At 51.7% G+C, this 27,610-nt stretch overlaps 1 protein-coding gene across 2 annotated transcripts; it reads right to left on the reverse strand.

Annotated features, from left to right (window-relative positions):
- Positions 1–167: 167 nt before the first annotated feature.
- PPP2R2D (protein phosphatase 2 regulatory subunit Bdelta) lies at positions 168–24,659 on the reverse strand. Of its 2 annotated transcripts, none has more exons than XM_064716458.1 (10): positions 24,520–24,659; positions 24,195–24,293; positions 12,426–12,523; positions 10,175–10,340; positions 9,140–9,252; positions 6,327–6,504; positions 5,028–5,192; positions 3,242–3,411; positions 3,073–3,164; positions 168–2,122 (listed from the first exon to the last, which is right to left on the reverse strand). In XM_064716458.1, exons 1-10 carry the CDS (start codon positions 24,524–24,526, stop codon positions 1,843–1,845), a joined length of 1,368 nt encoding a protein of 455 aa, XP_064572528.1. In that variant the 5' UTR covers positions 24,527–24,659; the 3' UTR covers positions 168–1,842. The 2 variants fall into 2 exon arrangements, with proteins under 2 accessions (XP_064572528.1, XP_064572530.1); XM_064716460.1 differs by having other exon boundaries at positions 1,714–2,122; positions 24,195–24,290; positions 24,520–24,648.
- Between the last annotated feature and the right edge of the window lie 2,951 nt (positions 24,660–27,610).

The following is a 27,610-nucleotide window of genomic DNA, read 5'->3' on the forward strand; positions in this document are numbered from 1 at the left end:
GACTGCAGAATTTGAGACTCCACCATATCCCTTTTTACGGATATTCCACTTGTATTTGCTGAAAAAGCAGATCCACAACCAGCAGCCCTGGCCACTGGGCTGGCCCATCCAGCCAACTCCCTCCCACACACAAGGAAACGTTGCAAAACACAGGGAGCACGGCCAGGTAAACATTTAAAATTTATTAAACTTTTTGGTCAAAAGAACTGAACAATTATGTACAACCCCACAGATCGGCTCGAGCAGGCGTTGGGAACGCGGTTGGATCAACGCTTCAGCGACCCCCCAGTTCCACATCTCCAGAGTTCCAAAGTGTCACAACCAACTACAGGCCCGAGCCTTTCCCGGGAGAACCTCGGGCTTTGTCCTTCCCACCTTGCTGGGACCCAGCGGCTCGGGGGCGGCACCGGGAGGGGCGGGACGGCCACGGTTTGCTCTTGGGACTGGAACAAGCCCTCGTTCCAGGGCAAACGGAGTGTAACCACGCTTGGGGCTGGCTGGGGAAAGCTTGGGGCTCTGGGAAGGAGTTCCCAGGCTGCAGGCACCTGGCAGAGCGCAGCCTCTGCCTGCTGGGGGCTGCTGGACGTGGCCCCGGGCTCATCCGGGGGAAGGGGGATGTGATTTAGGCCTCTTTGGAAGAAAAAAAGAACAAGGAAAGAAACAGTACCTAAGGCTTAAAACAAGTGAGCAAGAGAGCTCCAGCAGCTGCTGTCCCGCCAGCCGGGGCTCACCCCGGGCAGCCCAGCCCGGCCCTGCTGCAGCACAGCCCGGAGCGGCTCTGCAACTGCAGTGGGAAATGCAAGATTCTACGCCAAATACTTAAAATAAACTGTTCCCTTTGTGACAAATACTAAAAAGGTTAAAAACCATTAACGCACGTCAGGTCTGTCTCTGGCTGAGGGTGAGATGCGCCGGGAAGCTGCATGTTTATCCTCAGAGCAGAGAAGGTGTCGATGTTTTGGTTCCCTCCGTGCAAGGCCGACACTTGGTTAAGGCTGTGGATGTTTCTAGGACCCTTTCCATCTCCTAATTGGCACACACAGAGCCTTTGACAACAAATCCAGTGCAACTCCAACTCTATGACAATGCCATGGAAACTCTAAATTCAGAATCTGAAATACTACACAAAAAAGTTTGTATTAGTCTGCCAAAAACTCGGTGTTTTGGGGCAAACCCTGTCAGAGGTGCCACCAGAACTGTTCTGCACCAGCTCAGGACATGCAATACAAAAAGAAGACTGAATACATCCCTCCAGCTCTAAGAACACGTTTGATAGGCTGTTATTTATTAAGTGGTTTCCACCAGAAGGTGTGGTTATAGGTACAGTTGGTGAGTAAATAGCCATGGACACCTGCCTAGACCCCAGCTCAAGCCCTGCCACTGTGCTCTGAGGTCAGGCCCTGGCCGGGCCCGAGGAGGAATGGACAGGCATCAAGCACGAGAAATGTTCTGAAAGGCCCAAATATTACAGCAGAGAGCGAGAGAGAGAGAAATTACACTTTTATGACAACTTTTTCTTCTCAGGTGTTAAATTTTTTGGTCTATAAACTGGAAAGGAAGGCTCAGACATCAATAAATACATTTGTTTTGAGTGTTGGCCTCACTGAGCACCGTCTACCAGTTCTGCCTCGGAGGGTCCTCCCCGAAAGGCGCGTGGATGCTCCCACCCCACCGCAGGCAGAACCACGCCAGGAACTCAAAGCCAGGCCAGATGCTCTCCGATAGCTCAAGGGAAGTAAGTGCATCAATGTTCCTCACTGATAGGACAACAAGGCCTTCTGTTACAGATAAACAACTGAGCTGAACTATGTGAGACGAGACTCTGTCCGCGGGCAGCCATCCTTAGTTAACCTTCTCCTGGAATAAATACAAGTTATTGGTGGCAGCTACAGCGATGATGTTCTCCGCGGGGTGCCATGCCGTGTGCAGAATCTTCTTGTTGAAGTCCAGACTGTCAACGGTAATTTCGTCCTTCTTCCTCTTGCCCGAGGTGCACACTTTGCGCGGCTTTAGGATGGCACGAGGCTTGCTGCTCTCCCGGGACGCCTCCAGCGTGGTGTCCCGCTGCGCGCTCCGCTCAAACGTCCGGAAGAAGTTGTTGTAAGATCCAGTCATGATTGTACTGGTTCAAGGAAAAGGAAGGCACACCTTGTGAGAGATCAAATCCACCCCCTCCTCAGTCTCACACCTGACTGTCAGACCATGCTCATCACCAGGCCACGGCATTCCAGTGCTCTCCTCTCCACTGGACACCTGCTCCATTCCGTGGGGCTTGAGCACTGCTTCCAGTGCAACACTTCACTTTCAGCAGGGGCTGCCCTGCTGTCCCCTCCTGCCACTGGCACTCAGCTGCAGTGACACTTGGTTCAGCTGCACGTGAGCAAAGCAGGTTTTCCTGGTGCTCCTCTATCCCTCTGTCCCTTGACAACAGAAGTCAGACTGGTTTGCCTAAAAGGGACCCCAAACCCACCCAGTGCCACCCCAGCCATGGCAGGGACACCTCCCACTGTCCCAGGTGCTCCAGCCCCAGTGTCCAGCCTGGCCTTGGGCACTGCCAGGGATCCAGGGGCAGCCACAGCTGCTCTGGGCACCTGTGCCAGGGCTGCCCACCCTGCCAGGGAACAATTCCCAATTCCCAATCTCCCATCCAGCCCTGCCAGGGAACAATTCCCAATTCCCAATATCCCATCCAGCCCTGCCCTCTGGCAGTGAGAGCCATTCCCTGTGTCCCAGCACTCCAGGCCCTTGTAAATACTCTCCAGTTTCTTGGCTCCTTCAGGTACTGTGAGGCCACCCTGGAGCTTCTCCTCTCCATGTGAACAGCCTTTCAGGAACAGCCTGAATAGGCTCTCCCAGCCTTTCCCCCCAGCAGAGCTGCTCCATCCCCTGGGCATTTGGTGCCTCCTCTGGACTCTCCAGCAGCTGCAGGTCCCTCCTGGGCTGGGCTCTGCAGGTGGGGCTCACCTGGGCACAGGGCAGGAGCAGCCCTGGCAATGCTGCAGGGATGTGTGCCCCTCACTGGTGACTCGGAGCCGCTGGCAGCCCTGGCACAGCCCCAGCCCTCAGGCTCACCTGTCGGAGCCGTTCCAGCAGCACTCGAACTTGTCGAAGATGCAGTCGTTCTCGTAGAGGGAGCACAGCTTGCTGCGCAGGTACTCGTGCACCTGGGGAAGGGACACGCGTTGGACACGCGCACGGCCACGGGGACAGAGGGGACGGCTCGGCACGCGCCCTGCTCTACCTGGTAGGTCTCCACGGGCCTGTTCTCCATGTTGAGGTCCCACACCTTGACTGACAGGTAGTCTCTTGTCATCATGTATCGCCCGCTGTGGCTGAATTTCACATCAGATATCGAGGATATTATTTCTGAAAAAAATGATCTGCTGCTAGGATCTTCAGGTTCCTCAAAAACTGCAGAGAGAACACACAGTTCCACATGAAACCAACGCCGGCTCTTACATGGCCTCCGTGTTTTCAGTACTGGAGAATTTTAAATCAGTCACTAGTTTCTTTTTGAAGGAAGTTGCCGTTAGACACTTCTCAGAAATAATCTCTTTTTTAGCACTGTTGCGCTCTAGGTCACCAGAATGCCAGATGTCCATCTCCAACATTCAACCAGAGCACAGCACCAGCAAACCACAACTCACAGTCCTGGGGATCAAGCGGAGCAGCAAACTGCAGTGGGTACTGTAACCATCACACCTGACCTACACCTCAGCCACAACAGCAGCAGGTGGGAGCAGCAGGGACCCCAACACCAGGAGACCACTGGGCCATGTCCTTTCTTTAGCTCTGAACCACAGCTGTACTAAACAAACCCTGAAATGTGAGCAGCTACGTTTGCAACACGGTTTGTGTGACTTTAGAGAGCAGATCAACACGTGTTGTTTAAATCCACAAGTCAACCTCTGAAATCAGAGATTCCTGATCCAGGCTACCCAGATCTCACTCATTTTAGAAAGACCCCTTGTAGCAGGATGTGATTCAGTCACAAGCAGTTAAAAATAAAGTGCATTTAAGTGATTTAATGCAACACTGAACCAGATCAGTGGGGTGGCCTTGCATTAGTCACTTCCCATTGCACAAGTATTTCCTTCTAGCCCAAGAAAGCCCTCTCTGCACTGCAGGAGGCTGGCCTGCAAGTGTGTGTGTGGCAGGCATCCCTAGGGCTGGGCAATGCTAGAGCTCAGCTCTGCCAGCAGGAACAGGAACACGTGGCTGCATGCAAGGCCCGGGCAGGATCCTCATGGCTTCCATAGCAAAGCTTTATTTCCTCCCCTGCTTGTGCCTTGGTGGCTCAGCAGCCACCCTGCATCCCTGGAAACTTCCTGGGCATATTCCTAGGGCATCATGTATTCCTAGGGATTCATCCTATCCCATCCTAGAGCTGCACTGGTCACAGGGGACAGGGATTCTGGCAGCCCAGTTTGCCATGCACAGAGGTGCAAGAGCTGCCCTAAACTGGCACGGGGAGAGCAGAAGCCTTGAGAGGCAGCCAGCCTGAGTGTGGCCAGCAGACAGGCCTCGCTGTGCCCAAAGCACTCAGCCCCAGCAGTTCATGAGGCACAAACGGGCAAAGAGCGGCCAGGCAGGTGGTGCCTCATGCTACACCTGTGCCCAGGGGTGGCTGGAACAGGACAACTGAGACGTGCCCAGCACTGCTGCTCTGCAGCTCCCCAGGGAGATGGGGTCCCCCGTGGCTGGAGGGGAGGAAAGGGAGGAAGGAAGGGAAAGGGAGGAGGAAAGGGAAGGCAGGAAGGCGAGGAAAGGCAAGGAAAGGCCAGGAAAGGCCAGGAAAGGCCAGGAAAGGCCAGGAAAGGCCAGGAAAGGCCAGGAAAGGCCAGGAAAGGCCAGGGAAGGCCAGGGAAGGCCAGGGAAGGCAAGGGAAGGCAAGGGAAGGCAAGGGAAGGCAAGGGAAGGCAAGGGAAGGCGAGGGAAGGCCAGGAAAGGCCAGGGAAGGCCAGGAAAGGCCAGGGAAGGCCAGGGAAGGCCAGGGAAGGCAGGAAGGCAGGAAGGGGGGCACTCACACTTGGAGTGCTGGTCGCACAGCGCTGACGAGCGCATGTCGCACAGGCGGATGGTGCCCTTGCTGCTGCTGTACACAAACACGTTGCAGTGGTGCGGGTGGAACTCGGCCGCCGTGATCACCTCCGTCAGCTCCTCCATGTTGGCTGGCTTGATGTCCACGATGTCTGCCACGGCTGGTCAAGGCCTGCAACGCTTCACACCGGCAGCTCATCAGTGACAGAGCTTCACTATGCCACCCAGGAAACTGGGGCAAGAGCTTCCTTTCCACTCTGTGTAAGGTACAAGAGTGGGGAACAGCCTGGAGAATTGGATTTGACAGGTTACAGAATCCCAGAATGGTCTGGGGTGGAAGGGACCAGGCTGCTCCAGCCCCAGTGTCCAGCCTGGCCTTGGGCACTGCCAGGGATCCAGGGGCAGCCACAGCTGCTCTGGGCACCTGTGCCAGGGCTGCCCACCCTGCCAGGGAACAATTCCCAATTCCCAATCTCCCATCCAGCCCTGCCCTCTGGCTCTGGGAAGCCATTCCCCTTTGGCCTGTCATTACATACTCTTTTTAAAAAGTGCTTTCTCCATCTCAAATCCACAGATGCTGGGCAGTTTCAGACTCCTGGAGTGAAAGAATATCTCACAAGAATCAAAGTCCAGCAAGCCTCCCTAAGCCTCCTTCTTAATGCTTCCTACTGCACACCAAATAAACCTCAGCGCTTTACCTAAAGCTTTGGAAAACGTGATTTAAAACTTTGGAAATTGACCTGTTTAGGCATCAGTACTCCTGCAACTTTTATTTTACTGCAGATTTGTCAATGTAAAGCACTCTGTTAGTTTTAGTTGCAGAGGTTTGCAGAAAGATCTGAAAATTACTTCTGCAGTTAATGGTATCATTTGACATGAAAAAATATTGAGATCTGGTTTCAAGGCAAGTGTCACTTGGTTAAGAAACCACAAACTTTGAAGGAAGAATTCACAGTAACAGAGAATCTACTATTCATATCCAAAAACTGTTATTTAACCTGATTGAACTTCACAAGTTAGGGATGCTCCCACAATTCCTCAATTTCTCCTTAGAAATCAAACCCTCTCTGATGTTTCTACTGACAGTTTTCCACTGGAGGCATGCTTGCCCTCAGCAAAGACTGAGCATCCCAGAGCCTGCTTTCACTGCATTACACCTCCAGCCTTCAGAAATTCTCTTTGAAGCCCTGGCTTCAAACACCCACTCTAATTAGTACCAGTGAGGTGATGCTCTTAAACACAGGCAGCTGAGCTGCAGCTGCCGTGCAGGGGGCACCAAAGGATACTAAAGCTCCTGTTGGTGACCTCCAGGTGCCAGAGGTTGATGCGGAGGTCGTCGGCAGACAGGTACGTGGCGTAGTCGCTGTTGACAGAGATGGAGTTGATGTGGTAGGTGTGGGCATTGGCGAAGGTCCTGCGCGGGCTGGCCTCCACCATCAGGTCCATGGGCTTCAGCGTTGGCACCTGGGCGGGCACAGAGCACAGGGGCTGGGCACAGAGTCACTGCTGACCCCCACGGGGTCAGCCTGGCACAGGGTCACTGCTGACCCCTACACATCACCCAGCACAGGGTCACTGCTGACCCCCACAGGGTCACTGCTGACCCCCACACATCACCCAGCACAGGGTCACTGCTGACCCCTGACATCACCCAGCACAGGGCACTGTGACCTAAATCACCAGCACAGTCACTGCTGACCCCACAGGTCACTTACGGTCTGGACACAGAGTCACTGCTGACCAACATCCCCAGCCCGGGTCACTGCTGACCCCCACGGGGTCACCCTGGCACAGGGTCACTCTGACCCTCACACACTGCACCTCAGTCACCCAGAGTCACTGCTGACCCCCAGACATCACCCTGGCACAGAGTCACTGCTGACCCCCACAGGGTCACTGCTGACCCCCACACATCACCCAGCACAGAGTCACTGCTGACCCCACAGGGTCACCTGCTGACACCCCACAGGGTCACTGCTGACCCCTGACATCACCCTGGCACAGGGTCATGCTGACCCCACAGGGGTCAGCCTGGCACAGGGGCACTGCTGACCCCTACACATCACCCAGCACAGGGTCACTGCTGACCCCCACAGGGTCACTGCTGACCCCTGACATCACCCAGCACAGGGTCAGTGCCTTAGGAAGGACCCTCCGGATTGAGTCCATTCCCCCAGCCCTGCTGAGGCCACCACCATCCCCTGTCCCCAAGTGCCACAGACAGCTGTGAAACCCCTCCAGGGATGGGGACTTCACCCCTCTGCCCTGGCCCACAAATCCAGCCTGTCCAGTTTCCCCTGCAGAGCTTCCTGCCCCCCAGCAGATGCACATCCCACTCACGTTCCATCCTCTGTCAACTCAGCGGCCGCCCTCAAGCTCCTCAGCCAGATCATCAATAAAGACCTTAAACAGAACTGGCGCCAACACGGAGCCCTGAACCCCACAGCTTGTTTGATGGCAATTAATTAATTGCACTGCACAGATTTCTGTATTGATTTGGTGACTAAACACTTCTGAAATCCACTGAGCACAAAAAATACGGAGAGAGCACATGGATGCTGACTTTGGACACTGCCAAGGAAACCTCCCGGCCAAAGCCAGCCCTTGGTGCCCCACCCAACAGCACATGGGCTGTGTTTGTAAACAAACCCTTAGAAATGTCCCCAGACCTTGGATGGCTGCTCAGGAAACTGGCCAGAACAGTGTCCAAGAAAACTGCCAATTTGCTCCTGAACAGTCAGCAGGAATTCAGGCACACCTGGATGTCCTGCTCCCACAGCCAGCTGAGCTCAGGGGTGCCCAGGGTAACCTGTCCTCCTGGAACAAGGGCTGATCCAGCCCAGAGCTGCCGACCTGCCTTGTATCTCCCAGCCTGTTTACACCAACTGACGACTACAATTAATCCATTACTTTTTATCAGGCCACTGTCCTATCTCAGCAGAGTGCTCCCAGCCTGGCTGTGACAGCACAGGTGCACCAATGGGAAAGATCAGGAATGGGACGTGGAAATGCCATGGTCTCTGTGTGAAGGGCTGCTTCTCCTCCATGGCCACGTCCCCATGAACACGGGCACTGTGTTTCTGTAACAAAACCTGCCAAGAGAGCCCCAGAGCTCTGTACACTCTGGCCCTCCAAACCCTGAGCACTTTACCACATGAAGGTACCCCAGGTGAGGTTTTTCCTCCAGCCAGCTCTTGTTCAGATGCAGTTCATCCATCAGCCCTTCTCCCAGGCTGCAAGGGCTGCAGGCCAGAGCAGCAGCAAGTGCAGGGGACTGACAGACAGGAGAGGTTCTGCTGCTGCTGCTGCTCCCCCCGTGTAGGACAGAGCCCAAAGTGCCTCTCCAGAGCCCCAGCTGGTGCCTGCTCCAGCAGGGCAAGGCTGCAGAACCCAAATCTCCACTGCGACCTCCTTCTACCACTGCATCCTGAGGGATGGAGCTGCTCTCATGGAACACTCAATCCAACCCTGGCTTGCACACACTGAGGCAATGGAAATCCTTTCCCCACGCATTTTGTACACCCAAAGCTTCTGCTCAACATTCAGCTTTGGTAAAAGCAAGACAAACCCCAAGAAATGCCTCCAGCTGAAGTCTCTACCATGGAGGGAGGCTCTGAGAGCATGGAGAGCCTCAGTTCTGCCCCTGCTGATGGTGGAACAACATGAAACCCCAGGAAAAACCCCAACCCCACCTTTCACTTCTTGGGCTCCTGCTCCAAATGATCCCAAGTTTGGAGCACTAACCCTACCTCTACAGCATGTCCAAGACTATTCCAGTGCACATTAGGTTACACAAATGCCTGGAACTTGCTCTAACAAACACACCTTCATCCAGCCACAGAATAACCTATTCCAATTTTTGAGTCATCCTCTTAGAAATACAGTATTATAATGATGAAAGTTTTCCTCAAGCTTCCCAGAGGAACTTTTTAAAATAGTTTTTACATACAGGAATAATATGAAGTGTCTCCATTTTTTTCTGAAGGTTTCAACGAGCCCGACACAAACACCATTTGTGATTTGCCCATTTCAGTTTGGTAGCACAAAGACAGAGAAGAGCATGCAGAGAGATACACAAAGTCAAAGAGCAGAGACGTACCCGTAGTTCTGTGACTCGGCAAGGCTCCCTAAGTCTTCCATCTTCATCTTTTAAATTATAACCTTCGGCTCGTTTATCCCTTTCACTTATTTTCCATAGTTTAATAGTTTTATCTAAAACCAGAAAATTCACATGCTTGAGAACGGATTGAATACAAAATCAAATCAGTAAATGTGCACTCAGCAGAGAGGACATGAGTGACCTGTCTGCACTTCCCCTGCCTGCAGCACAAGGACCCTGACCGAGTTCTTTACCCACAAGGTGAGGTGCAATTTGAGCAAGATCCCAGGTTGTGCCTGAGCAGTAAGGTCCTGTGCCTCCCACTCACCCAAACGCCACTGCCTGGCGAGAGTTTCACACTCCAATTACCCAAATTCTCAAATAAAGGCAACCAGGTTTGTCCCAGGCACCTGCTCAGAGGCAGCCAAAGGCAGAGATCAGGCTTTGCCCCAGTGCTCCCAAAGGAATGCATTTGCCAGGAGTGCTCCAAGTGCAGGCACTGAGTGCACACTTGTCTCACCCAGTGGTGAGAGCCTTGGCTAACTGGAGCCAAACCTCTCCTCCCAAACTCCTGCAGAGCATTTCAGATTATACCGTTTAAAGAATGCTTTACTAAGACTTCTATCAGAGGAAATTATTTTAATTGCACAAACCAGCAGACAGAAGTCGCTCCTGCTTTTAGAATTTCACCACGACCTCACAAAGTGATCTGAACTGTTAAAATAACGTATTCCTCTGATAATAAGAGCAAGTTTTTTCCACAGAATAGTTTAGGCTGGAAAATACCTTTAAGACATGAGTCTAAGTGTTCCCACTAACACATGTACCCAGTTGTACAATTTCATTTACACATGCCCCAAAACTAAACAGACCCAATATTCACATAGCCAACATTACAATCAAGACATATTTTGCATGTAATTAGAGAAGGCATTAAAACAACCCCAAAATATGTCAGAAAAAAACCCCAAGTGTATGACAGGTGAGACAATATCCCAAAGACAAAGTGCTTTGTGCAAAATAAAGGGCCCTTACCATTTGTAGACAGCAGGAAGTGAGCAGCATTCTGTTGTGGTAACCACCTAATTTTATTAATTTTTTCCTCAATTTCTAGACTTTTCAAGTAGTCAAACTCAGGCTCATGACTCTGGAAGGTACTGTAAACATTGTATTCTCCCCGAGAGAGAGGACGGCTTTTAGTCTGCAAGAAAAAGAGCATTTCTTGAGGCTGGTGGCACTGGGTCCCTCAGAAATGGTCCACACAAAACAACCACTAGAAACTGTCAATCAGAATGTCAGCTTTTACAACAGCTCTTGAATTCTGAATCTTCAGTCTGTGGTATTGTACCCAGTTTAGCATCGATACAGTGCACACAGCCCTTCCTCTTTAGAAATGTAGGTTTATGTATAAATAAATACCTGTGCACCCTTCAGGCTTTGCTATTCTCATGTGGTGGGTGTGGGAGCAAGGAACAGAGAGCAAAGTCCCAAGGTTCCCCAGATTTGCATGATCAGATTTGAGGCAACCTGTTATCAGGCTTTGTGAGCAAGCTGGTGTCAGTGGTTTGTGGTGCAGAACAGCCCCAGGGGTGCAGTTTGCCCTGCAGTGTCTCACAGCTGGGGAGTTTCCACACCCTCACTGAACTCTCAGACTTTACACGATTTTACTCCCTACACATCATTGACCTGTAAGAATTTTGGGCAGGTTCCTCTCACCTGACCCCCTCCAGAAGTTCCCTGCACTCAGGGTGAGCTGCCTTGGCACCGGTGCTTTCCCTCTCTACTCACACGTTTGGCTGGAGTAATTGCTGCTGGCAAGTGAAGTCAAGTCCTATGAGCCCAGGGCATGATGCAGAGCATTCCAGGGTGCTTTCCCAAATCCCAAGTGTCTGGGGAGCTGTACAACCACCCTTAGCTGCCACTGACCTAGTGAACCAAATCTTAAATACAAACTGGGAAAATATATGGTTATTATTTTAAGGTTCCAGCCTTATACACTTACTGTAGATTCTTTCCTGCACTTTTGCACAGTACAAAAGAAACGCCCCTCATTCCCAACTCTTCCTCAGTTTCCATGTGTGTTTCCCTGTGTTCCCTGGGAGACAGCTGAGTACTCCTGTGTGAACAGCCTGACCTGGCTTTGTTTTCCCCTCTCTGAGGAAGTGCCATGACAGGCAGGTTTTGCCTTACGGAACAACTGAGAGCCAGCCCATAATAGCTCCCCTCCACATGAGGCAAGGCCAAGATCCTGACAAGTTCAGGGTGTGCCTGAGGCACCTCTGACCTTATCTCTGGCCACCCCAGTAAATGATGAATGAGCCTGGGCCGTGTGGGTGCAGCCAGGTAACATTTCAGTGCCTGGGAGCAGCAGCACAGCGAGCACAGCACTGGCCAGGTGCTCATCAACAGAGCAGCATCTGAGCCCCACAGGGAGAGCAGAGGGGTTCTGCTGGAGAAACCCCACAGCACCCGACGATCTCTAATGTTCATGTACGGACAAGCTGAATTAAAATTCCATTATTAATTCTGGCATTTCTGACCCAGGAGGATGCTCAAACCCTCAAATTCCCTTCAACTCCTCAAAGGACAGAATATGCAGACACTTTGGTGAGAACTGCCATGTGGAATACTGACTTTTTAAAGAACACAATCCCAGATTCCTCCCAGACATGACAATTACTTTCAGCACTTGGTGTACATTTCCATCCCCACTGCTGCTCGGGATATCCCAGCTCAGGATGAACACACAGGAACACCAGAGCACTGTCACACAGCTGAACTCATGAAGAGGAGCTGTGGCAGTGCAGGAGGGACAGTGCTCCCCCTCTCTGATGGGAAATGCTCAAGTGTTTCTGGAGAAGTGGCTGTTTCCACTGCTTTTCAATCCTCAAACAAATTTTAACTACCTTATCCTGTAGTTCTTGCAGCTTATTTCCTGAACTTCTTTTACATTCTCTCCCAAAGCATTGTGATTTACCTTAGGTCAGCTTGACCCAGTGGAAAAATTCAGGAGAAACTCCAAATTCTGCAAAGCGACACTGAGGACATCAGGTAAATATCAAGAGCTCACTCGGGTTTTGGGGACTTTTTTTTTGGAAGGAGGGAAGGGAACCCTCACGAAACCAACTTACCAAGTACAGCACAGGACAGATACTTACAAAAGTGTCTAACTTGGGGTTTTCTGAGAAAACTCTCCATTGAAATATCGGGGCATGAACAGATGAAGTGAGACTGTGCAACACAAGAACAGTGTAGTAACAACACTTTTGTTTTTTGAGTCACTGACCTCTTGTTCCCTTTGAAATATAACCACTCTGCCACCTTTGTCTCCTGTTGCAAGAAGATCACCAGTGTAATTAAATTCAACTGTTGAAATTATATCAGCTGTAAAGAGAACAGAAATAAACCAGCACTGTAATGTGGAAAGCAAATCAAGGAGTTCCAAGACTTGAGCACAAAAAAAAAAAAGCATTACAACTTGTATTAATGCAATGACAAAATTCTTCATTTACATCCCCAAATGCAGCCATGTTTCAAAGCCTGACACACTTTTACTGACAAGCTAAAACACTTACTCATTCCTCAGTGCAGGCCTCTCAGTCACCTGAAGTACACTGGCCTAGGAACCCAAGGTGTGTGTGCTGCCTGTGGGCAGTGTCCATGGGGATATCCCTGTCCTGAGCTTTATCCATGGGGATATCCCTGTCCTGAGCTTTATCCATGGGGACATCCCTGTCCTGAGCTTTATCCATGGGGATATCCCTGCCCTGAGCTTTATCCATGGGGATATCCCTGCCCTGAGCTCCCCAAGGTGTGTGTGCTGCCCCTGGGCAGTAACACTGCAGTGTCCATGGGGACATCCCTGCCCTGAGCTTCATCCATGGGGATATCCCTGTCCTGAGCTTCATCCATGGTGTGTGTGCTGCCTGTGGGCAATATCCAGGGGGATATCCCTGCCCTGAGCTTTATCCATGGGGATATCCCTGCCCTGAGCTTCATCCATGGAGATATCCCTGCCCTGAGCTTCATCCATGGGGATATCCCTGCCCTGAGCTCCCCAAGGTGTGTGTGCTGCCCCTGGGCAGTGTCCATGGGGATATCCCTGTCCTGAGCTTTATCCATGGGGATATCCCTGCCCTGAGCTTCATCCATGGGGATATCCCTGCCCTGAGCTTCATCCATGGGGATATCCCTGTCCTGAGCTTTATCCATGGGGATATCCCTGTCCTGAGCTTTATCCATGGGGATATCCCTGCCCTGAGCTTTATCCATGGGGATATCCCTGCCCTGAGCTTCATCCATGGGGATATCCCTGCCCTGAGCTTCATCCATGGAGATATCCCTGTCCTGAGCTTTATCCATGGGGATATCCCTGTCCTGAGCTTTATCCATGGAGATATCTCTGTCCTGAGCTTCATCCACGGGGATATCCCTGCCCTGAGCTTCATCCATGGAGATATCCTGCCCTGAGCTGCCCTAGGTGTGTGTGCTGCCCCTGGGCAGTGTCCATGGGGATATCCCTGTCCTGAGCTTCATCCATGGGGATATCCCTGTCCTGAGCTTCATCCATGGGGATATCCCTGCCCTGAGCTTTATCCATGGGGACACCCCTGCCCCGAGCCCCCCCAGGATCCCACCCCAGGGTGTGCATGCTGCTCCCACCTGCAGCGTGCCCTGAGCCAGGGGAGGCTGAGGCACACCTGCCTTCCCCAAGCCAAGCGCTCAGCGAGTCAGTAACCTCAGGAGCCTGGAACAGACAGCTCTGCTCGGCCAAAGGTGTAAAATAGAAACAAAAATCTTCAGCTGAGCTTCCTGAACCGGTTCCCGGCAGAAGCATCAGCCAGGACACATGGAAGCAGGAGGGCAAAGGAAAAACCCCTGGGGCTGGAGAGAGGCCAGTGTTATTCCCCAGAGCAGCCCCAGCCCCGCCAGGAGGTGGCAATACAGAAATCATTGCCACTGAACAGCCCCAGCCAAGGGCAGGTGAGATAAGGAGCTGGAAATGTCTGTCCTGGGGCTCGGGCAGATGATAACAAACCCGACAAAGCACTCAGCAAACACTGCTCCTGCTCACATCAAATATTGCATTTATGATGCAGATAGCAAAATTCTGAGGTTTGAAGTGTATCATATCAATTAGGTCCAGAGTGTGCAATTGGAGACTCCCTGGAAACTCCTTTCCTGTATTGATCTTGATGTGCTATCTTTGAAATTCCTTTCAATAATGCCCCACTCTCACGAGGAAGGAGATTAGAAACACTAACAAGTTTTCTCAACATAAATTCATTTTTCATCTTTTATCAATGATGCCCTTAAAAGTTTTTTCCTAGTATGGAGAGATAATGATTTACCTTCTGGATTAAAAATATTTAGAACAACTAAATAAATGAGTAAATCTAATCTTTCTCCAGATTATATGCCAGATTTATGCCAGCCTTCAATATCACATTACTAACCAGCTTTTGGACACATCCAGTTTCACAGTCACCTTTCTTTAAAGGGAATTACTAGTTAATTATCAGTTATTATTAATTATACACAGGGATTTTAGAAGACACCCTGGAGAAGCAGGAAACCAAGGAAAAAGAAAAAAATGAGAAGGTAAACAATCAGTGAAGTGACTTCACTGAGAATTTTATGACATTTTCAGTACTCAGATAGGAAGAAGACCTTGAGTTATGGCAGTTTATTAGTAGCAAAACTAATATTCTACTACTACCCTCACCTGCAAGCCCTTCTAGCAAGGATCCCTTTTACCCTTGGAGATTCAGGATGAACAGCAGGAATAAATGCCTCCTTAGCACATACAATTCTTTCAAAGTCACAAAAGCTACTTTTCCATTTTATTTTAGAAAAAGAAGAAGTTATTATTAGCTTCTCCCATTTTCTACTGGAGTATTCACACAATTATTTGCTCAAAATGATCTGTGTACCATTTTTGTTTCCCAAAAATGCCCAAACCAGCTGCTGCCACAGCCATTATTCCCCAGCAGTGCTACCCAGACAAACAGAATCCTGGGTGGAAACGCACCAAAACACAGACACTGCCCAAATTCCAGGGCTTGAAACAAGAAATGCAGGGAGAGGAGGGGAAAGAAGATGCACTGAAATAGTCTGTCACCAACATGCTCTAGGGAACAGGGAACTGGGGGGGCACAGCAGGACAAAAATAGAGAAGCTTCCTTCAAATATTTTCTAAGTTACAAAATTAGGAAAATGAGCAAATACCTGCTTTAATAGTCCTGTACTTGTTTTATCCATAAATGTATGAATTATAAAGTTTTCCCTATTGGCACGTTTAATTGAAGCAGATCAATCCCCCAAATCATTCCACCCACTATCCTCAGCACTCTAACATCTCAAAGCAGGTGAAATAAAAAAAAAATATTCCAAGACTCCAAGTAAAGCACAAAATGAATTCCAAACCATTCCTGTTCTGCTCAACACTTCACCCACCTACATTTGCTGCTCACTTCCAAGTCACCTTAAAACTTTTAGGAAAGAACAAAGCAAACCTCTGCAGGCTCTTCATCATTGCACTAACTCTGGGAATTCTAGGATTTTTTATTAGATGTCATAACTTCTCAGGTATACAAGCATCAGCCTTATCCCCTGCCTTACTTTCAGCCTCTTCTCCACGCCAGCAGAGTAACTCCCAGTGGAGTGTGGGGAAGGGCGAGCAAAGCCAAAGCAGTGTGATATCTGCTCATGGACAGCACCCCAAGGCTCTTCCCAGGTCCTGCTTTTCTAGAAACAGAGGTTTGTCCAGCTGCCCCTCCAGTCCTGTCCCTGTGGGGCTGGGACTTGCTCTGCACCCATGTAAATGCTCCTCCTGTACCCAGGGACGGAGGGCAGAATCCCTGGGACTTCACAGTAACGTACAAGGCTGGCCATGTTTCTTTCCAGACAAGAAAAACTCACATTCAGCCTCACTTCTGGAAATGAGTTCCAACTTGGTTACACTGCATCCAGAGGAGAACCTCCGAGCTGTTTTCACAGTGTGTATTAAAAGGATTGCTGGCAACTGCACTGTGATTCTGTACCCCCAAACTTAGGAGCACTGATCCCTTCCATGGGTAGGAAACACCATCCCAACACATCAGAGGCCACAAATCCAGCTCTGCAGGAACGTGGTGGAGCCCACTGCCTGCCTCAGGAGAGCCCTGCAAGCCCTGACAGATGGGACAAAGCTCACTTTGAGCGCTCTGAGCCTTTCACCATCTCTGCTGAGTGCAAACCTCCCTATAAACAACTCCTGCCAGAATTCTGGGGAGTTGACAGCCTCCAGAGCCTCCTGGGCAAGCTCTGCTGGGAGAGAAGGGAGCTGGGGTGGCAGAGACCAGCTTTTGTTAGGATTTGGAGATGACAGCAAGCTTATACCTGCAAACTAACTTAATCCCCCCAGGATTCATCCCGGGTATTTCTGACACCACTATCAACGCCCGGGCTCTCAGCTGAGGTAATGGAGAATGCAAAGAGATCCACAACATCTACATCAGGTGCCTAAAATTAGCTCCTGTGAACTTTTCCTCTCTAAGCTGCCTGTGCATGGCTGCTCTGGTTAAAACCCAAACCTGAAAACATGGAATTACCTGATGGCTCACCCAGAAGAGAAGGAATTTGCAGCTGCAGCTTGCACTCAGGACCAACACTAATGAGACATGGTCAGCACCAGTGCCTCTCATCCTCCTGAGCTGCTCAGAGCCTTTTGTCACAAACCCACTCCTCAGACATGGAGTGAAAAGGAACCAAACACTCACAGCTCTCTAACAGCACCTGAAAAGGAGGCTGTTCCAGCTTCCAGGGCATTCTAACCTAGAATTTTCCAAATATGTCATGGACAATATACCACCTCAGCACAAAGCCTGAACAATGCCTGCCTGCACACCTGGCTCCTGTCCTGCTCCCCGGAGAGGAGTCCGAATGCACAGCCCCATCTGCCACGGCAGACCTTCTGTAAGGCCCAGGGAAACCTCTGCAGAGGCTCCTGCTTTGGGAGGAAATGGCTGGCCTGGCCTGCAGGCAGCTGGCTGGCATGCACTGTCAGGGGACAGAGGGAACATTTCTGTGGCTGTGATCAGGTCAGAGGTGACACACCTTTCCCTCCAACACTGCTGTCCTACAAAGCTGCAGTTATCTGTGGCTGGACAAAGCTGTGGGAGGCACTGTGTGGTCCCATCCACAGTGGATGGGAAGCAAGCAGAGTGCAGAAGGGATCAGCACAGGTTATGTGCTCCTACACCAACTCAGAGAGCAGGCACTGGGATCCCCCTGGGATGCTGTGCTGAACTGTGTGACTCGACATCAGAAGGAACACAACTCTCTCTGCAGCAGACAGGGACAACAGACCATTCTGAGGGACCACAGGTGACAAACACGGGCAGTGAGAACAGCAAGGAGCCATCGCTTCAGAGCAACTCAGGAAAGACTCTTCAAATAAAAAATATAATAGGAGCAAATAAGATCAGTCAAAAAAAAAAGAGAGAGCCCCTTTAGAGGGAAGAGATTATCAAAGAAAATGAAGCAATTTAGACACCAGCACCTGCTAAAGAGCAAATCATAGAAAAACCGTTTAAAAACCAAACTCCTATTGGAGCTTAACAAGTTGCAGACACACAGGGCCTCAGAACTGCTGGTCACTGATGTGCAGTAACTGCACTTCCCAAACACTGCCGGGGATTTGCAGCTGCACTGAGGGCTCTGGGGTGGGCGAGGGAAGCAGGGTGTGAGGTCAGACAGCTCTGCAGCTGGGCTGGCTGCTGGCAGCACCCTGCTCCCCCCTCCCGGTGCTGGGCAGGCGGGCAGTGCTGCCACTGCAGCCACCCCTGCCTCCTCCCTGCCCGTGCCACTGCCTGGCTCCAGGGGAAGGAGGGCTGTGCCCTGCAGCCACCACGACAGCCAGTGGAACACAGGGGCCATCCTGTGTGGGGAGGGACCGGCTGCTCCTGCTGTCAGAGCTCCTCAAGGGCTGTTTCCTAACAGCTGATGGAAATCACAATTGTACCGAAACACGAGCCAAGCTCTACAGCTGCCAATAACCACCTGACCATACACACACACATCCAAGTTATCAGAATATGCCTCCTTATATACTCAATTTGTACACTTCCACTTGCAGGATTTCTTTGAAGAGTTACCACAGGAGTGAGGTGTACCAGAAATCAGGAGAATAAGCCAAAGGGGTATAGTTTTGCTCAGACCAAACTTCCCTCCGCTTACACTGCTAAACACTCTGCCAACCTGAATTGTTGGGATATTTGTAAGGACTAACTATGTTTTAAGCCCTAATATTCACCTCACTTGTGAAACTGGCTTGAATTGCCTTTAGGCACCTGGCAGTGCTTAACTTAGTCCAAAATAACTCTGCTTTTGGGACTGACTGAAATCCTTGAACAGACTGAAGGTAAAGCAAGAGCAGGGCACCGGGCAGCAGAAGCTCTGTGAGGTCAGCGCTGCTGCTGACAGGCCATGGCAGACTCCAAACATCTTGTTTGGAGCTGGGTGGGAAAGCCTGCCAGCTCCTGGGTGTCCTGGATGCCTGGAGCTGAGCCACCTGGCTCCTGGAGGAGCGCGCAGGCTGCTCTGCCGGGAGCACAGCGTGGACAGACAGACAGACAGACAGACAGCACCCTGCTCAGGGGCTGCCAGCGCCCCCAGGGATGTGCTGAACACAGTGTGGACAGACAGACAGACAGCAGCACCCTGCTCAGGGGCTGCCACGCCCCCAGGGATGTGCTGAACACAGTGTGGACAGACAGACAGACAGACAGCAGCACCCTGCTCAGGGGCTGCCAGCGCCCCCACGGATGTGCTGAACACAGTGTGGACAGACAGACAGCACCCTGCTCAGGGGCTGCCAGTGCCCCCAGGGATGTGCTGAACACAGTGTGGACAGACAGACAGCACCCTGCTCAGGGCTGCCAGCACCCCCAGCCAGCCCTCAGGGATGTGCTGAGCACAGCGTGGACAGACAGACAGACAGCAGCACCCTGCTCAGGGGCTGCCAGCGCCCTCAGGGATGTGCTGAGCACAGTGTGGACAGACAGACAGACAGCAGCACCCTGCTCAGGGGCTGCCAGCGCCCTCAGGGATGTGCTGAGCACAGTGTGGACAGACAGACAGACAGCAGCACCCTGCTCAGGGGCTGCCAGCGCCCCCAGGGATGTGCTGAACACAGTGTGGACAGACAGACAGACAGCACCCTGCTCAGGGGCTGCCAGCACCCCCAGGGATGTGCTGAACACAGTGTGGACAGACAGACAGACAGACAGCACCCTGCTCAGGGGCTGCCAGCACCCCCAGGGATGTGCTGAACACAGTGTGGACAGACAGACAGCACCCTGCTCAGGGGCTGCCAGCACCCCCAGGGATGTGCTGAACACAGTGTGGACAGACAGACAGACAGAACCCTGCTCAGGGGCTGCCAGCGCCCCCAGGGATGTGCTGAACACAGTGTGGACAGACAGACAGACAGCAGCACCCTGCTCAGGGGCTGCCAGCGCCCTCAGGGATGTGCTGAACACAGTGTGGACAGACAGACAGACAGCAGCACCCTGCTCAGGGGCTGCCAGCACCCCCAGCCAGCCTTCAGGGATATGCTGAGCACAGTGTGGATGGACAGACAGACAGACAGCAGCACCCTGCTCAGGGGCTGCCAGCGCCCCCAGGGATGTGCTGAGCACAGCGTGGACAGACAGACAGACAGCAGCACCCTGCTCAGGGGCTGCCAGCGCCCCCAGGGATGGCACAGCACCCCAGAGCTCATGGCAGACGTGGTGCCATCCCCTCCTGCAGCTCAATGTGAGTTTCCTATCAATGGAACCGGACCGTGACCTGACACTGGGAGCCCAGTCTCTGCATGGCACCCCAAGAAAGCTGCTGCTGACTCTGGGGTGCACAGAGCTGTGTCAGTGCAGGGACAGCCAGAGCAGCATGGCACCAAAAGGAGCAGCAAAGCCAGAGCTCAGTTCCACAGATGTGCCCCTTTCCTGCCTGCAGAGCTTGCCCTGCCTTCCCCACAAGCCGTGAGAAATTCTGGAGGCTGTTTCTCAGATTCGTGACATAATCCAGTACTCTTTGTGCAAATCTACTGCCTCGGTATTATTTTTTAACCTTTGGAAGACTAATTCCAGTAAGCCCTCTCCTGCTAGAAGTGTATTTAATTAATTCATGCTATTGTTAGTTTTTTCTAAGTAGCTCATTGTGATGGTTTTGGGTGTACTTCTATCAGGAGTTCATAAAAGTCTTAACATGATAAGAAAATTTCAGTTGAAGCTTTCACACCTTCCATCCTTTAAAAAAATAGTGGGTTTAGTCATTTTTCATCAGGCTTTCCCCTCTGCATGCAGCCTGCCTGTCTGCAGGCACCAATCCAGTGGCCTGCACTAATTCCTGTATTCCCACTACCCTAAGTGCTTTGTTGTGCATTCCCACTTACAACTCTGCAACTGATATCCACTGTTTATTCCAACTCTTCACCATTCACAAGCTGCATCTTACCAAAATGAAGGCCTCAGGGAGGGCAAAGAGGCACCTGAGGTGCTGCTCGTGCCAAAGCACTGGCTTTCAAGGAAATCCCAGCCCAAAGCCAGCTCACAGCCCACCTTCTGCCCCTCTGCAGCACAAGTGTCACCTCCAGGCATGACCAGTGACATGGTGACAGCACACAGCACGTGGCTCTGGAGTCACTAGCTCCCTGCCTTCCAGCTCTTACAGAAAAAAACAACATTAAAGCTTGCAACCAATTCTGCACCAACCTCCATGCAACTGAACCAGACAGCGCAGAGCTGCACCTCTACTGCAAGGGGTTTTTTTTAAAGCACAAAACCATGCCTGAATTTCCTTTAAGAACAGAATAGCCAAAGTGAATTCCTGAACCTCACATGAGAACGTTTTAAACCACTGATTTGTAACAACAATTTCTAAAGAACATTTCTAAATCACTTGTAGCTGCACTCAGGATTACAGACTAATATATTTTTATCAGATGGTGGTTATCTTTGCTCCTTGTGTTCTGCTTCCTGACAAACTGCTGAGGTGTCTGACCCAGCCCCCAACAGGCAGCAAAAGCAGAAGGAGAGCTGGCTGAGGTGATGGTAACAAGGGATGCCTCAGTTCGGCAGGACAGTCAATCAATACCAGTCACTATCTGGAGAATTTAGAAAAAAAAAAGAAATTTATTTATTGGATCATTAACTGGAGATACAGCACTGCATCCACAAGGGGTGATGGATTAGATGCAGAACATCTGGCCCACAGGAATTTGGGCATATCTGTACATTTAATAAACAGATTTACATTTTACTTGCCCCAAAAAAAGAACCTCCCAAAATGGACAAATTTGAACATTGAAAACAAATTCAACACAAAAATCATGGAAGTGATAAAGTCTCTGGCAGCATTTGTGTTATCTATTTAGAAAGGTCTTTCTACAAAAAAGCAGCCCAAGAATTACAAGTTCCATGGGCAATCAGTGCAAGTTCTGGAGTCACGTGGTTAACTCTAACAGCAAAATTACCACACGATCTTTATTTGCTTTGTTTTCAAATTGTGATTGCTGCCATCCCTAACATTAAATCTTTCACTCAATCTGTTTAATCCTCCAGTCCTCTTCCGGAATCCAACTAAACTTTTCTGTTCTAGAAAAGTCATATCCAAGCCTTTACAAAATCCATATTCAGTGTGTGATGGATTACCCTGGTCTCTCAGAAACGCTCAGACTGAACAGTGCCCTTCTCTTTCCTGACACAGAGCCCGAACAGAGGTCAGGGATTAGTCACCGAGGAAAGGCAAGGCACGGACAGGACAAAGAGGAGACAGTGATTTTCTGTATTAATGCCCCAGGCAGGAAAATCCAGCTGCCAGTCTGATACAGCCACTTGTCCCTGGGTTTGTGAGGAGGCCAGACACCTGAGAAACAACTATGGGGTATAAAATGCATGTTAGAATTGCACTGCAAAAGAAAGGATGTGCTGCTAAAGTTGCCTGGCTGACTCCTGAATAAACCTCTAAGAAAATCCAGCAAAACACTTTGCATGGAATAGGCTGGACAGCAACTTCATGGTGTCCTCCTACTCTAGAGAGCTGATTTTTCACAAAATAGATCAAAAATTGACAGCAGTAGCAAGTTTGCACCATCACAAAAATCTATGTGCAATTTGAAGGCTACTTCAAGGCAACAGTTGTCCATCAAGCAGGTTTAGATGTGCAGTTTGGTAAGAGAGGATGTAAAAGATGGTAATGAGTAAATATGTCCCTAACTGAAGCCCAGAATCTAGCTATGTATTTGTACTCTTACTAGGAAATTAAATTTGGGCAGTTATTAGCAAATAAATAGTGTATTTTTTATATTTAATTCCAATTACAAGGCAAAATGTAACTGGAGAAGAAAGGCCACAAATCAAAACAAAAACTCAAGAAGTCACAAAGCCTGTAAATAGTTCTGGTATTCCCACAGGAAAATGAAACTTCAGTGGTAGTTTTGCAAAAGCAGGTGCTGAATGATTCCTGGAGCTTTCCTGCTCTGTGCAAACCCAGGCTGCTCCGGAGTTACCTGGGAAGCACGATGTCCCCAGGAATATATCCTTTTCTCATGGAGAACTGACTTTTAGTCACACAGTGACAGGTCCGAGAGAAAAGAACCATTTAAAAAACATACAAGCTACTTAAATACATTTCTACAAGATTTCTGGGAACTTCAGAGCAAGCTACAAACACACAGAGGGAAGAAAAACGAAGAAAACGACTGAGTGAGCCCAGTTCCTTGAGCAGTTTCCAGTCCATCCCTCCAATGGCCATTATTTTAAATGGAATGCCAAACAAGTGGCATGAAAATGAAAACACTGTCAGCACAATTTCCCCATAGCAGACAGCAAGGAAAAATATTTACTGCATCCAGTAACAAAAATAAAATCCCAAACCCAAGCTGAGCACACGCGGCCCTGCAAGTTAATTCACACTTTAGAAAGGAGCGCTGCCAGCCTGGGCAGTTGGAACACAGAAAATTTAGGGGCAAAAAAAGAACTTTCTCATCAGAGTCAAGCAAAACTCCACCCAGGTTCTGCACTCCACAGAAAACACTTTTCCCAGTTAAAACATTTCTTGTTTTCTACTCTGCCCAAAACATGAAGTGTCTGGAAAGTTTCAGAGAAATGTGAAGGTGTGCCCTTTTTCCCTGCTTAATATCCCTATTTATAGCTCCCAAACGTTAACAAGTGGGAATCAAATCTCTCCACAGCTGCAGGAACCCTTTAAACTGCACTTTTCAATGCAGCACAAATGACAGAGCTGCACTCTCTGTGCGTCAGAGCGAAACTTGACAAGCCTGACAGACTCCACTGGTGTTTCTTTTTTTCCTCTCCCTGTATCGTATCACTGTTGTTACCTTTTATCCCAAGCCCAGAACTGTGGACAGTTATCCTAAGCCCAGAACTGTGCCCAGTTTGGGCTCCTCAGGACAGGAAAGTCAAGGAGCTCCTGGAGAGGGTCCAGCGGAGGCCCCAGAGGTCATTTTGGGATGGAGCATCCCTGAGATGAGGACAGACTGTGGGAGCCGGGCCTGGCCAGGCTGGAGAAGGGAAGGCTGAGAGGGGACCCCATCAACCCCTCCAGATGTGCCCAGGGGCTGCCAGAGGCCGGGGCCGGGACAAGGAGCACTGGCCAGGAGCTGAACCACAGCGAGTTCCAGCCAACATGGGGAAGAACTTCTTCCCCTGGAGGGGCAGAGCCCTGGAGCAGCTGCCCAGGGAGGGGCTGGGGTCTCCCTCTGCAGAGCCATTGCAAACCCCGCTGGCCACGTTCCTGTGTCCCTGCTGCAGGTGGCCCTGCCTGGGCAGGGGCTGGGCTGGGTGATCTCCAGAGATGCCTTCCAACCTCAACTACCCAGGGATTCAGGGATTCACACCAAAGACCCGGAGGAAGGCGCCGTGACCGCTCTGCGATGCTCTACGGGTGGGAGCTCGCTTAGTCATGGCCCACACCCCCCGGCACGGCCGGGGATGCTGCGGCGCTGCCCCGCGGCCGCCGGGAGGGCTCAGCGTGCAGGGGCTCCCCTCACCTTCCGCCACGTCCTCGTCGATCGCCCCCTTCACCTGCAAGAAGCACCACTGCACCTCGTTGTTGCTGCCGCCGCTGTCGCCTCCAGCTCTCGCCACTACTGCGGAGGGAGAAAGGGCGGTGAGAGAGGGAGGGAGAGAGGGGACCCCGCGCCGAGCCCGGCCCGGAGCCCTCGGGGCCGCCGCGCTCCCGCATCACCCGCCGCTGCCGCCCGGCGCGGCCCGGCCTGCGGCCGGCTCCCACGGCCACACGGAGCCGAGCCGCGGCCCATCCCGGCGCGAACGCGGAGCCGAGCGCGGAGCCGAGCGCGGGGCGCGGACACAGACCTGCCATGGCGGGGGGAGCCGCGGGAGCGGGGCCGGGAGCGGGGCCGGGAGCGGGACGGAGCCGCCCGGAGCCGCGGGAGGGTTCGCGGTTTCAAAATGGCGCCCATTGCCGGGCGGCCCGGCCGTGACGTCACCGCCGGCTCCCCTCAGGGAGGGCGGGCCGGGCAGCGAGCGGGGCGGTGATCGCGGCACGGCCGCTACCGGTACCGGCACCAGCGCCGCTACCGGTACCGGCCGCGGCACGGCCCGGCGGGGCGAGCAGGGCGGCGGAGCGGGAGCATGAGCATGAGCAGCAGGAGGAAGATGAAGTGGTCTTGGTGCCGTGGAGGCGCTCCCCAGGCGGCAGCGGGGGCTCCACGCGCGCTGCTCCAAACGCGGCTTTACGTGAAGGGACGGGGCGGGACCGCCTCATTGGGAGATATCGCTGTGCCTCCTGATTTATTCCTGCTCGCTCCCTGAAGGGTTAATTGTGATGAGGAGAAAAAAAAAAAAAAACCACAACAAAAGCAATAAAAAACCCCAAACATGCCTCTGACTCGTTTCCGCCTTCAGCGAGAGCCAGAGCCGGGGTGAAGGGAGGGAGGGTGATGAGGGCTCAGGGGGTCAGCGCTGCTCCGAGATTTAGCACAGATTTATCACAGAATCCCAGAGCCACTGAGGCTGGAAAAGCCTCCAGGATCACCGAGTCCCAGCTGTGCCCGGTGCCCACCTTGTCCCCAGCCCAGAGCTCTGGGTGCCACCTCCAGGGATTCCCTGGACACCTCCAGGGATGGGCACTGAACCCTCCCTGGGCAGTGCCAAGGCCTGAGCACCTTCTCAGTGACAGCGTTTCCTAAGCCCGGCTCAGCTCTGGTGTCTCAGTGACAGCATTGCCTAAGCCCAGCTCAGTGACAGCATTTCCTAAGCCCGGATCTGCTTCTTTTCCAAGCACAGATAGTGGAAGTTGTCAAGATGCAATTTCTGCCCCTAAGTCCAAGAGAGCAGAAAGAAATGAAAGTGAATTCTCTGTTTGCCCCCAAACCCCTCTGTTAACGTATTCCTGGTCCCTAAGTCCCTTGGAAAGTGGTACAACTTAAAGAACTCTAAGTGCTAGGAAAGGTGACAGGTCTGCATTGTTGTGTCTTAGTCTGAGGTGGTTTCCTAAACCCTCTTGGTTGTAAGAAACACAAGGAAAGTGGTTGGTAAACAGACATGGTTAATTGTGATCTTGAACCCAGATGAGTGAAGAACTTACAGAGTAAGAGTCTTGTTAGGGACAAGTAAATCTCGCTGGTGGGAGTCTTTATTTTACTGAATGAAATTTTACCTGGAGGTTCTCTGGGATTTTCCTGTGGAAGGACTGAAGTCTAGCACTTGCCTGAGTTCAGGATGGTTCCTCTCAGAGACATTTCTGCTCTGGGCTTGCAGCCTGTTCATGGTAATTTAGATACAGAAATGCGTTTGACTCAAGATTTAATTTCTTGCTATGACATCTGTACCCATTTATAAATTCATTACTTGATTTGTGTTTATTCCTTATGTCGTGTGTTGTGTATCAAGTGTTTAAATAAAATAATTTTTTACTTCGTCTCTTGGCTGTCTCCTCTCTAGCTGTAGGAAAGTCATCCTGAAGGGCAAAGAATGCCTTTAAACCTTGCCCTTTGGCAGTGGGAAGTCCTTCCCCATGTCCTGGCACTCCAGGCCCTTGTAAATCATCTCTCCCTGGTTTCTTGTTGGCTCCTTCAGGTGCTGTGGGGCCACTCTGCGGTCATTCCAACCTTCCCCTGTCCAGGTGAGCCCTCCCCAGGTGTCCCAGCAGAGCTGCTCCATCCCCTGAGCATTTGGTGCCTCCTCTGGACTCCCCAGCAGCTCCAGGTCCCTCCTGGGCTGGGCCCTGCAGGTGGGGCTCACCTGGGCACACAATTCCCCTTTCCTGCGGCCAGGCTGGGCACAGGGGTGGTTCTGGGGAGGGAGTGCTGGCAAAGCTGTCCCTGCTCAGCTCGGGGTGTGCGTGGGGCCTGGGCAGAGGTGTTGCACAAGCTGGGGACAGGGCTGGCTCTGGTGCTTTTGCAGAATTCCCAGAACCAAGGCACAGGGTGTCAGCAGCGGCTGTTCCCAGTCACTGGGTCACTGCTGTGTACTCAGGGCTTGCACTCTCAGGAAGGTGACGTTCTGCCCTGGCCTCTCTGAGCAAGAAAAGCTCCTGGGAGCAAAGTTTCCAAATGTGCTCTGGAAATAGATCCTGCTGGCCAGCTGCTCCGTGCCCCCACGTGTGCCGTGGAGGTGCTGCCAGCGCTGCAGCCCTGTCCCTCACCCTGTTTTCCATCCTCTGGGTAGGAACAGAGCTCTGCTGCTGCTCTGAAAACAGAGCCTGCTGCAAGGGTAATTTCAAAAAAAAGAGCGTTTATCCTAAAGGGAAGTACAGCTGGTGGGCACACGGAGTCAGATTTCAGTAAGAGATAGAAACCACACGCACATCACGTGCTCATTGACAGCAAAACACCTGATTATTCTTAGGTGAGAAGCGCAACAGATTTTTTTTCCCATGGAATTTTTGTCAGCGTTCCAAAGTTTGGAGCAAAGCTGTGGTTTGGCAGCTGGTGGGTTGCCTTATGAGCCCTGTGTTTAGTAATTTTGCCTGTGTTTTTTACACTGTCTTTATGGTACATGAAGATCCGCTGCGCTTCAGTCCTGGTTAACCTCTGGTGGCTCCTGCCCAGGTCCCTGCTCCCACAGCTGAGCACAGACCCCTCTGTGCCTGAAATGCTGCTGTTGTATGGGGCGTGCATGGCATTCAGATTTTGTGCTCCAAAGAGCCCTTGTGTCCAGGCCCCTCAGGACAGTCCCTTTGTGCCCCCGCAGGCGAATGTCCCAAACCTCGTGGCTCAGCTTTGGTTCAGCGCTCCCCTCCCTGCTGTCCCAGGGACAGCCATCGCCTCCCTGGCTGTCAGCAGCCCGTCCTGCAGAGCTCCCGTGGCTGCAGCGTGTCCCTGTGCCCTGGCAGCAGCTGAGCCCGGCCCTGCAGAGGGCAGCTCTTCCAGGAAGGGGCAGCACAGCCTTTTCCTGGCGCTGTGTGTGTGTCCTGGCTGGCTGGGGAGGGGATGGAAGGGAC

This window comes from Zonotrichia leucophrys, chromosome 6 (assembly GCF_028769735.1).
Source record: "Zonotrichia leucophrys gambelii isolate GWCS_2022_RI chromosome 6, RI_Zleu_2.0, whole genome shotgun sequence".
NCBI classification, from domain to species: domain Eukaryota; kingdom Metazoa; phylum Chordata; class Aves; order Passeriformes; family Passerellidae; genus Zonotrichia; species Zonotrichia leucophrys.

Bases quoted from the DNA above. Each gene is read 5' to 3' on its own strand.
- PPP2R2D (XM_064716458.1), bottom strand. The intron at 3,165-3,241 runs GTAGAGCAGGGC...TCCCTTCCCCAG, and splicing joins GGCCCGTGGAGACCTACCAG to GTGCACGAGTACCTGCGCAG. The intron at 2,123-3,072 runs GTGAGCCTGAGG...TCCTTGAACCAG, and splicing joins TGCTGGAACGGCTCCGACAG to TACAATCATGACTGGATCTT.